Here is an 11,770-nt window from a genome sequence, read left to right as displayed (position 1 = left end):
CACCCGGCTGTGGGCTGGCAGCAGAGCTGCGAGGGGCTGTGGGCTGCTGCATCACCATCCGTGGGAGGAAGAAAATAGGGATCTGGTGAAGCAGCGATGAAGTGATCTACCCCAAAAATCCAACACGCCTGGGAGCCGCCGTGCAGCTGTCGGCGTCCTGGCGTGTCCTCCATCATCCTCACAGCCTGAGGATGCGGGTGGAGCGTTTGACTTTGTGTCACAGGAACTGTGGCATTAGGATTTAAAAGTGTAAAGGGCTAATGGCTTGAAGGTGGCAGTTGTTTCTGATCCCTGCAAGGCCTCCCTCCCGTCTCACCCCCCTCTGACCGGGAAAGATCAGTGAAATGCTGGCTCCCTGCCCAGCACCTGTAGCCCTCCCCAGGCCAAGAAAGCGCTTTGCTGCGCACCCACGCCGATCCGGGTCCCACCACTCAGTGTAGAACATTTCCTGCAGATTTACAATATTCTGTGTCCGCAACGTTGTTTCTTCATGTCAATAAAAGCAGTAAGGGATGGGGGCACCCCCGGCCAAAGCCACGACGTGGGTTTGCTGGCGTGGCTCAGACGATGGGGGAAGCCCACACATCCGATCCGAGAGAGCTGGAAAGACCTCCAGGCTCCGGGAGCAAACCGTTTAACTTCAGACATGGTTGCTCACGTTGCATTGCATTCCCGCTCCCGCAGTGCCGTAGCCTCAGAGGAGGGGCAGACCCTGCACGCCGAGCCCCCCCCCAGCCTGATTGAAAAGGTCATGCAGCTGGGAAGGTACAAAAGCCCCAACGCGGATATTTTTATTTCATTTTTAATGAGTTGCATCAATGCTATTCAAGCAGAGTTGTCACGGTGCCTGGTGAACACCTGCCAGGGCAGATGCAGTGCCAGCGGGCACTCGGCACGTACAAAAGCAGTGAGCAGGATGTCAGGCACAGCCTGCCGTCTCTCGGTGTTCGGGAAAAGCCTTGGGAGGAGAGGACAAGGGAGCAGACCCGTCTCTCTCTGTCTGCTTACAGGTACTCTCAGAGCTGACCCCTTGGGAGTGCAGGACCAGCCTCACTTGAGGCAGGTCACGTACAGACACTGGGGATGGAGCGATGCTGAATTTCTGGACATATTTTGACTTCTCAGACTTTAAATACAAAGGGCCAGATCTGATTTCTAGCGAGGAGGTCTGCTGACGTGGCAGTAACGTACACCTACAGGCCTGCACCAGAAAACATGAAAGACCCCCAGCCTCAGTTCCCAGGCTGCAGGACCGACCCCTCGTGTCTGGGCGTTGCTGCTGGGAAGGCAGTGCCCGTGATGTAGCTCAGCACCGTGGACTCTTAGCGGGCCCAGAAGCATCAAGACAAAAACGGGAAACAAACCTGCAAGCACACGATGAAAGGCTTTCCCCTGGGACTAGTACTTGCACATCACATCTCATACCCTTTCCCATCCACGTACTGGAGGACTCACAGCAACAGCAGAGCTTCACGTCTGCACTTCACGTCTTTTCTTCACCCGTTAGCTTTGAATCACTCAGTTACTCTACAAAAGTCAGAGTGAGACGAGAAAGCGGGGAGAGTGATAGAGGGAATGACAGCAAGGAGTAACTCAGGGCTGGCATACTACCGTTAGCGAAAGGATTATTACATTTCTCTGTTTACATAGAGAAATTCTAATGGATAATAAAGAAAGCAACAAAGTTCATCGCTGGTCTGGCGCTGTGTCACTGCGTGCCGGGAGTTACATCTCGGGAGGGCAGTTAAGTTGATCCGTGGGCATCATTTTCTCGGTGTCAATCTTGTAGGACTGGAGAAGGCTCTTCAGGTGCTCCACGGTTTCTGGGTGCATCTCGGGAGCTCTTGATATAATCCAGGCGTAGTCGATGTGGAAGAGCCAGAGGATGTTGGTGCAGGAGTAAACCAGTGAGTAGTTTTCATAGTCGGTGGAGATGACCCAGTAAGGGGCAGAAGGCATGACTAGGAGAAAGAAGGGCACCGTGAGCGGCATGGGTAACCGACTCTGGGCTGCTCTGCAGCACTAGAGCCACGGCTCCTGGTGCTGTTCCCACTTTTGCTGCTCCTGAGCCGCATAACTGTGGTCAGTACAAGGAGCTATAATTTGTAAAAGCCTATTAGGACTCCTTGTTCTGCCCAGAGGGACTCGAGAAAGCCACAAAGCCCTGACTAGGAAGGACATGCTGGAAAGTTAACACTGACCTGAACAGCTCGTCCGGGCCAACAAAAGCCAGCCCAGCTCATACCCGCATGAGGGTGCTTGCTGGTGGGAAGGAGCTGTAGGGCTGAGAGCTGACACTGACGATCTGAGGAGCACGAACCACCACCTGCTGCCCCGGGTGCCCTGTCCATGGAGCCAGCTGGAGCCCGGGTGGTGGGAAACGGTACGGCTCAGCCCATCCCACCAGCACCAGCCACCTGGGCCAAATTCTTTTCTCCATCAGACTGCTACACCCAAAGCATCTGCTCTGATGAGGGACAGCCAGTCCAGCTTCAAACCATCAGGCAGGCATAAGTGCCCCGGGATTTATTTCTGACCCACTTGGCAGTGCCAGGCGCTGTCCTCCGGGGCTCGCGTCCGGTGAGGACGGTTGGGGTTTGCGCGCGCTGCGGGTGAAATGGCTGTGGGTGATGCCTTAGCAGCACATAATTAAGTCTGGCTGTGCTCATGAACAATAATTGTATCTCCTTTGCATGTACCCCTGCTCCACCCATTTCTCCAAATAACCCGTCTGTGTGAGTGCTATGAAACAGCCAAGGAAAAGGTGTGAGGGAGCAGAATAAGAAGGGAGCCAAGGGGGAGACTTCTGCTCACTTTCCAAAGTGTCGCTGCGGACAGAGGAAAGTGCTGTGCAACGTGAATAAAATGCACTGCGCCTCGGCGGGCCCCTGTCGTGTGTTACATTGACAAGGGAAGAAAAAGCAAACAAAAACATATTATTAATGGTTATTAAAAGGCGCTTGTAAGCAGAGACAGGGAGGGCTAGTAGCTATATCGCTGTGTTCAGAAAAACAAGCCTATTCCTGCCTCGCAGCGGCTGTGGGGCTGCCCCCCCCCACCTCCCACCCTCCCTGTCCCCATCTGTGAAATGACCTGGAGGGACGGTAATGCTGCTGATCTTTCTTTTTCTGAGATCAGCTGGTGAAGGGTGCTCCACCACTGCAGGGCCTGTTGCTGTAAATGATGTGTAAGTATCACCAAACCACTGCCTGCTGGTCACAACGTCTCTCCTAACCCTTTGCCATTGCCCTGTCGTGCTGCGCTGAAGTCACCAGGGGAGCTTTGCCTCTTGCTTTGCTAATTTTGCATCCCTGATGACATGGCAGCGGTGCCTGCTTCGTGCAGGCGCGGCCCTCCCGCGATGCCTGCACCACAGCGCTGCTGAGCCCGGCGAGCACCGGGGAGCCGGCGGAGGCTGCGAGCCTCCCAGCCACACACTTACACCAGTTAAAGCGGACACCCAGCTTGGCCGGCTCCTTTACATCCATGTGCATGATTTCTCCTTCGACCTCGTTGACTTTGCCATTGGAACTAAGAGGAGAATGACAAGGCGAGAAATAAAATCAGGTGAGTTTGAAATCACTTTTTTTTTTTGGCTTCCAGTAAATCATCCCTCCTGACGCATCCACCTGCCAAGAGGTGGCTGAAACACGTACGAGCTAACCACAGCATCCCCAGAGGGACAGCTCGACCCTGGGGACGGTTTCAGCAGCGGCCAGGGCACACCAGGTCCTGGGCCAGGCGCGGCGGGGCAAATGCTGTCCCCGGTTAAAGCACCCCGGCACCCCAGGGTGCCTCTCTCCAAGTGCCCCTGCCAGCGGGGTGCGCTTCAGTGCCACGGGACGGTGACAGAGAAGAGAGAGAAGAAGACCCCTGCGCGCGGGACGGGACAATCTCAGCACTGATCTCGGATGTGACAGGGAGCAGCTCAACTCCTGCTAGTTGTAGAAGGCATGTGTTCACATCTGTTTAATCACCTGCGTTTTTTTCCAGGTCACAGCACATTCCTCTGCACACAAATTACCTGTCCCTGCTTGGTGAGCCAGGGTTTGTTTTGCTGCTGGTTCAGGGCACTGCCCTGCTGGCAGCAAGCCCTACGACTCCGGCTGCCCGTCTTATAATTGCGTATTTCCCTGGATGCCTCAAGGCGGGGATGCTGCCTGTGAGGCAGGAAAGTTTCACGCTCTCCCTGTGAAACACGAACACCCAAAGAGGCAGAAGCTAATGCTGCCAGCAGCAGAGGTCATGCACAGCACACACCTGACCCCAAATATTGCCTGACTGAGCTGCTGAAGTGGTGACACCAGCAGTCAGATTAATCTCCCGCAGATTAATGCAGGCGCAACTAAATGGTCAGCTGTTTGCTGGGCGCTGCCCTAGCAGTGGAGCTGCAGAGACAGTGCTGCGCGGTCAGCGAGCGGCATGGACGCCGCTCTCTGCCGGACACAAGGGATGTGTTCCTGCGTTGTTGTTATTGTGAGCCAGAACAAAGTCCCCATGCCATGCCAGGAGCGCAGGGGACAGCGCTGCATTCACTGCTCCCTCCCTCTCATTCATTCAGCAGCACCCCATGGCAGCTGGGGCTGGTGATGGAAAGAGATAAATTAATATCTGCATCTGCCCATGCAAAAAGCCAGGAGAGCTCGGGATAATTGGAAACTATCAAGTATAATAAAGAGAACAATCGGTGCATTCACTTTGCTCACTGATTTAAATGGGCAGCAATTGCCAATCCCCTTACGCAGCAGTTATTACTAGTGCAAGGTAAATGCTCCAGAAAAAGGCTAATATTTGCTTAAGTAAACATGACCCGTGTGCTTCACCTTCCCTGCCCCTTTTCATCGGGTCCCTTTACTCCGGAGCAGAGAGGAGCACAAGGCACAGGCACCTCTCAGCATGCAGGGGCATAAGGTGGTGGCTGCCGTCCCATAACCAGCCCCGTAAGCCCCCCCCACCCCGGGACAGGACCCGAGGCATCCGGCTTCTCAGCCATCACTGGGGATCACAAACCAGTCAGGGGGGAGACCCAGGCTATTTCACGCTGGAGCCACCATGTGCATTTGATCTATTTTCTCACTACTCACCTTGGACAACGAGAGAGAGACCTGCTCGAGCCCCAGGGGAGCACAGGCAGAGACCGGAGACCCGCATCTCTGCTGTAACCACAGCGAAGCCTGTTATCCTGGCAGAGTTACTGCAATCACAGGGTGCTTCCCCCAGCACCCCCAGACCCAGAAACAGGCAATTTGGAGAAAAATGACCACCCGGGACAGCAAGAGAGGTGACAGGAGTGCCACAGCTGCGGTGAGGACACAGCCCAAACGCAAACACTTACAGCAGCTCCTTGTTGATCACCTTGAACTTCCCGTTCTCCTTCAGCGAGTAATTTGCCTGGATGCAGCTTCCTTTGTCAAAACTTGAGGGCAGCTTCTCTATCTCGTACCATTTCCCCAAATACTGATAAAAGAAAGTCCAGAAAGACCCTTTTAGCACAGGAGGGCTGAGGGAGAGCAGCCTGGCTCATTTGCTGGCACAGTTTCACCTGCTCGGTTTGTTCAAGCATCCACCTCCGTGGCGCGGGAGGCTGTGGGGGGTTAGCGGGGCTGCAGACCCGTGCTGGCAGCTCGGGCACAAGGCGTCGAGCCTGGACCCGCCAAGCTCCCCCCCCGCACCCAGGCAGTTCGCCGTTGCTCCCATGCCCCCTTAGCCTAACCCTCTACCTGCCGTGAGATTTTCAGAAAGCTCCTCACACCTTGTTGATATCAAAGTCTTCTTGGACTGGTGGATCTGGGCATGGTCCCATGTGAAACATCTGGCCTTTCCCAAAGCCAAGGAGGCCGAGCAGGACCGAGAGCTGCACTGCCGTGCTCAGCATGGCTGCGCCGGGATGCAGGCGGGAAATGGACCTGGGGAGGAGGAAAACAGCTAAGCTGGGGCCGCCCTGGAGCAGAACTCTGTGTGAAATACAGCAAGGAAGACAGGACGTCTGCAGCAGGGCACCTCGGGGGCACAGCAAGGGGAAAAGGATCATGAGAAGAGCACAAAGGCACTGTGCCTAGTAAGTCCCCAGCCCAACACGGCCTCAAGCCCTGCCTGTACTCGGGCTGTGCCCAGCAGCTCTGCAGGAAGCAAGGCAGTGCCTGGTGAGAGCGCTTGTACCCATCACCCACACCTGACACCTAGTGAGATGCAGGGGCGATAGACGCCCGAGGACATGCAGGACCATCGTCATCTGTCCAAAGCTGAGGCAAGGGGAAATGCAGAGATGTTTGCTATAAAATGCTGGAGCACAAGGAACATGCTCCAGAGCCGGGGCAGAGCCGGGGCCCTGGGACATGGAAGCGAGCAGTGTACGCATGCAGGAGCCTGCATGGCGAGAGGGACAACCCCACCTGTGCCAGGGCTGCCTGGCCCTGCGAGGCCGTGGGAGGCACAGTGCAGCTGCCTCCGGGAGGGTGTCTTTGTGTACCAGGATGTGCACAGCACTGCAGGGTGGGGAAGTTGGTCGAGACTCAAATCAGCACCAAATAAAACATGAACCATCCCCCAAAAGCATGCTGCGAGGAGGGAAAGGACATGTTTTCCTGCGGAGCAGAGGCGGGAGCTGTGCTGCTCTGCCCCAGGCAGCCCCTGGAGCCAGGATGCTGCCCACGTGCTTCAGGCTCTTCTTGGGGCAGGTTGGCACCTATGGACCCTGCAGCACGGGGCTGCTCTGCTCCCCTGGCCAGAAACTCTGCAGGAGCAGCGGTAGCATTTTCCCCAAGTTTAAAAGAAAAGCCCAGTCTGTCTCCAGCCGCAGGGCATGGGCCCCGCTGCGGACACAAACAGAGTTCCCATTTTGAATCTCTTAGTTCAGAAACGTACCTTGACTGATGAGGTGGAGCGATGCTCTGCGGAGGACCAGGGTTGCAAGGAACAGCTCTGTGGTGAGCTCTCCGCCTCGTCGTTTTATAAGCGTGCTGGGATCATCATTATTCAGCACTAGCACAAGCCACTCCCTGGTCCTCGACGTATTTTGTTTTTTTGGCAGGCCAGTCAGCTGCCTTAGATCTGCAGCTGGTACGAAGCTGGAGATGGGCTGCAACTTGGCTGCTCATCCAGGCAAACAAAGGCACCCCACATGTCTGGGTATCGCTCCGCAGCTGCGGAGCTCTCAGCTGTTCAGCCACCTACAAGAGCCTCAGTCCTGGGTGCAAACGGCAGGGGAAAGGGGAGAAGTGCCGCAGCCTTTGAGAGGGGCTGGGGACAGCAGCGGCTCCTGTCTGGCTCCCTTTGGCCCAGCAGCAGCCATCGCCATGCTCCCAGGGGGGACGTGCAACCTCCTCTGCCAGGGACCACTTGAGCCCTGGAGACCCTCCAGGCCACTGCAATGTCCTCGTCCCCATGACAGTCACTCGCAGGAGTACATGGGGAGGATTAAGTAGCGGGAGGCATCACGGGCTCGTCTGGGGAGCTGCAAGACCTCTCAGCAATTTTTCCCCTAGACTGTTAAATCTCACTACAGGGAAAGATACCGGTGCAATTAGTACTGTGCTGACCTGGCAATTTTTCCAACAGGTGCCCAGCAAATGACTTTGACAGCAGAGCAGCCATCTGTGAAGGCAGCCGGTCCCGAGAGTTACGCAAGGAGAGTTGAGTAACAGACAGGATGCTCTCTGTGTTTAATTACATTTTCTTTTAATCTAATCTCTGTTGAGACTTTCTCTCTAGGTGTGATTTTACACGCTGCGCCGTGTGCCTTACTCACACATGCACACAGACACTCTCGAGCCCCTGGCTGCCCAAATGCCAGCCCACGAGCCACAAATAGCTCAGTCCTGTCCCTTATTGGGGCCGTGCTGCCGAGGTGTGCCCTGAAACGGCCACAGCCGAGGTGCTCCTTCGGGGCTAATCCGGGCTCATCCAACGCAGCCCCAGCAGCGCCGGCGGGGGGGGAAGAGCTCGGGGGAGCATCCGCTCCACGGCCCTGCCGGCAGCGCTTGGCACGGGGCAGGGGAGAACGCAGGGGCTCTCCCTGCCTGCACACAGCTCCCTCAGCGGCTTGGCAGCCACCATGTGCGTGTCCCTGATGGGGTTGCTCTGGCTGCCCGTGCCAAAGTCGGAAGTGTCCTGCAGACCCTCTGCAAGCCCCAGGTTCATCTGCACCTCTTGTGATACAAACAGGTTAGGAATCAGAAAAACCCTGGACGGACGCCCTGACCTGAACGGTATGAGTGCTGCCATGCTGTAGTGCACTGTGGAGGTGGGATCCATCCCCCCACAGAAGACCAGCGAGCTCAGTTTTTCTCCTGAGCTTGGCTGCCTGCATCCTGCAGAGCAACCAGAGGAGAAAGTACTGCAGAACAGCCGGCCTTGGCTGCAGCAGAGCACTTGCCTTGTGTGCGTGAGGACAAGCGTGTGGAGGTGTGTCTGTGTGCGTATCCACATCTGCACATGGAGCATCCTACGGGATGGAGCGAGGACTCCCTGGCTGTGGTGGCAGCGTCGTGCCCTTGGATGGAGCGGTTCTGATGAAACCCTGCTGCAGCAGGAGGGGCTCGTGCTCACTCTGGCCTCCAGGCACTGCCCAGCACCCAAGGGCTGCCCTGCGGTGCTGGCCCTGCCAGAGACGTGCCCAGGTGACTAGGCGCCGCAGTTTTGGCTCCCGGCATCCTGCGGCCAAATTCACACCGGAGCAGCAAGGCATACACCCAGCAGTGCTCCACAAAACCTGCTGCAGGAGTGTGCATTCACCTGGGATGTGGCCAGGAGGTGATGAGGAGCCAGGAGCCACCAAGAGTTGACACTCCTTGAGCCCCAGTGAGATCGGGGATGACGTGGGGTGGGCTTTACTGTAGCCATCAGCTCCCTCGCAGCCAGCACCAACAGCAGTGGAAGCAAACCTATGTCTTGGTAGGAGACACAGGGGTCCCACCTCCAGCCAAAGGCAGCACCTTCAGAAGCCCAGGGGCTGCAGCGCATGGAGCCCCACTCCTCCGCTGGCTGCTGCCAGCCAAGGGGCGTCCCATGGGTGCCAAGGCACCGCACGCCTTGAAGCACAGATGAGGAGAGCTGACAGCTGAGCTCGCTGCCGGCTGCTGGGACCTGTCTCCGTGCAAGCGCTGGCTGCGCCTTCCCCAGGGGCACATTTCTGGGCTCGGCCTGACCACAGCCAGGTATCTGCTGCTCTTGTATTGGAACGGAGCAGGCTCAGGCTCCTGCAGCTGAGTCCCTGCTCGGGGCTACCAGGCCAGAACGTGTTCAGTGGCCACCCAGTCCCCAGCGCTGCCAGGACCCTCCTGTCATCCCACCTCCAGCACCCACTGGCACCGCTCGCCTGCACAGACCAAGGCCCTGCTCCATGTCCTGCCACTCGTTAGCCCGGAGCAGGACTTCGCTCGTGAGCCCGTCCACCTTCAATGCACACTAGAGCAAGAGTTCAGGGAAAAGCATAACCTTATAATTGCACCTAATTGTGGGGTGGAGAGAAGTCATCTCCACCTGGTAAGCAGTTCATGCCCTGGAGCGGAGGAGGGGAGGCACATCAAAGGACAGGAAGCTGGAGCAGGGGTGGGAGGACAGGAAGGAGGAGAGCTGGGGGGAAACCAGGGCAAAGCGGGGCGGGGGGGGGGGGGTAACCAGGGGAGAACGGGGGGGGGGGGGGGGGCACCAGACAGCTCTGAACACTTCATGCAAGAATGAAGCCTCCCCCACATTTCTGGGTGATGAGGCAGCTGCAAGGCAGGCGTACAGGGTGCGTGCACAGCACATGGATGGTGAAGTGCTGCAGGAGTTGGAGGACAAGGCAGCGCTGCCTGCGAGGCGCGTGGGGGTGCGGATGGGGTGCGCGGGCAGCCTGCACACACGGGGAGGCAGGAGTGGATGCAAAGCATTAACAGGCTGAGGTGGCACGAGCTACACAGCGTGTCCAGGGGCGGGCAGGTGAGGCAGCCCTGCGTGCAGGGCACAATACAGGGTGTGCATGGGGTGAGGCAGCGCTGGGCACACGCTGTGCGTGGTGCAAGGCAGCACTGCGTTGGGGGCACATATGGGTGGGCTACATTGGCTGGGATTTTCTCGTGTTACTCAGTTGTCCATTCCAGAGACGAGGCTCGGCTGGCCCTAGGCAGCCAAGAGGAGGCAACGGCACTGAGTGCTGCCAGCAGAGAAAACCCCCTTGTTAGAATAAGCTGGAGCTGCAGATAAAATCCAGCCAGCTGAGGGCTGGGACAGGGCAGTGCCACACCACCCATGAAGTTCTACCTGCAGCCGACCTGGCTTAGTGCAGAAGTGAGATTGTCCCACCGCGCACCCCAGGCCGCCCTGAAATCAGCTCCTGGCACCCATGTAACAGAGAAGCTTTAGCTGGCCAGGCCTGGTCGGGACCTGGCTCCCCAGGGAAAGGCTGTCTTATCATGCTGTGTCCCCAGCTGGGATTTCAGCAGCTGCAGAGAAGCCCCCAACAGCTTTCCGCCTGCCATGGGATGGGAGAGCAGCCAGAGTGACATCATGTTCTCAACTCTGTGATGAGATCCTTGACATTGCTTAGGACAGCCAAGAAGCTGCCCAAGCTCTTACCAGCAGGAAAAGCCTCTGGCGGAGGCACTGCAAGGACCAGGAGCTCTCGGCATACCCTTTGCTTGTGGGACGCCACCAGCTCCAGCCCTGGGAAGCCACTAGCCCAGGGCTCCCTGCTCATCCCCGTGAGGAAGCTTTCATCTTCAGATGGTGTCTGAGCAACCCAAACGCACGGGGGCTGGAGAGCTGCCGTGGGCACGGCCATTTTGCACCATTCTGCATGAACAGATCTTGTCTTCAGGCACGCTGCCTTTGAAGCCCCGGTGCTGGAGCCTCTCGGCAGGACCTGCAGTGTTGAGGCACCATATCCTGAGACCCAGGATATCCCGGGAGTCCTGAGACTCCCACCACGGAGACGACGTTGTTTGCATGGACAGCTCTTCCCGACTCAGGAGGTGCCTTCCCTCCCTTTCTCTGTCTTTTCTCCTGCAAGATCATTTTTGTTGTTTTTCTCCCTCCTGTAAAGGAAATGGGGCTTTGGGTTGGCCAGACAAGTTGCGACATGTATATAGAAACAAAAATGAACTTGCAGGAGACAAGACAGAGAAAGGGAAGGCAGGTGGGAATTTTCCTCTGTTTCTAGGAGTGGCGGAAAGTGCTTTGAAATCTGTTTATGCAAAATGGTGTAAAATTTCAAATTACAGTTATGACACCAGAGAAAGTAAACAGACTCCGGAAGCGTGAACTGGCCTCTGGGATATGGGAACTCGGTCCAAGACAAGTGCACGGAAGATGTTGTGATTCATGTATATACAATTTGTGAGTAGCTCTCCACCCTGGAAATTATCCGATTATGTATTCAAAACACAAGAAACCAAAGAGAGAGATTTAAGAAGTTGGAAAACTAAAAAAGATATTATTTAAGTGACAAACCCTGTCGTGCAGGACCAGCAGTGGTTCTGGCTGGGCTCCGAGGAAGGCTTCCCAACCTGCTTGGCACTGCTGCCAAGGTCCAAGTCCCTGGAGAGAGGAGCCAGAGGGATCCCTACTCTTCTGAAAGTAGAAAAAAACAAAACAGAGAGAAGAAAAACAAGGACAAAGAGGTATAAAAGAGACAGCAGGCAAGTCTCTGCAGACAGAACTACATTGCAGAGCTGGACGGGTGATAAAGCTTTGGCCTGGTGGCATCTCACCCCTGCGGATGTGCTCACCGTAAAAACCAGGGTTCAAGCAGTGCGCTTAATCCTGACCTTTCAAAATGTTCCAGGAATGC

At 56.5% G+C, this 11,770-nt stretch overlaps 1 protein-coding gene across 1 annotated transcript; it reads right to left on the bottom strand.

The window, feature by feature from the left end:
• Positions 1 to 1,725: 1,725 nt before the first annotated feature.
• Positions 1,726 to 6,923, bottom strand: APOD (apolipoprotein D). The gene is made up of 5 exons (XM_009320395.1): positions 6,865 to 6,923; positions 5,753 to 5,906; positions 5,336 to 5,457; positions 3,443 to 3,531; positions 1,726 to 1,961 (listed from the first exon to the last, which is right to left on the bottom strand). The coding sequence occupies exons 2-5, from the start codon at positions 5,873 to 5,875 to the stop codon at positions 1,726 to 1,728; spliced, it is 570 nt and encodes a 189-aa protein (XP_009318670.1). The 5' UTR covers positions 5,876 to 5,906; positions 6,865 to 6,923.
• Between the last annotated feature and the right edge of the window lie 4,847 nt (positions 6,924 to 11,770).

This window comes from Pygoscelis adeliae, unplaced genomic scaffold, assembly GCF_000699105.1.
Source record: "Pygoscelis adeliae isolate BGI_AS28 unplaced genomic scaffold, ASM69910v1 Scaffold413, whole genome shotgun sequence".
Taxonomy (NCBI): domain Eukaryota; kingdom Metazoa; phylum Chordata; class Aves; order Sphenisciformes; family Spheniscidae; genus Pygoscelis; species Pygoscelis adeliae.
This window is presented reverse-complemented; position numbering and strand designations above follow the sequence as displayed.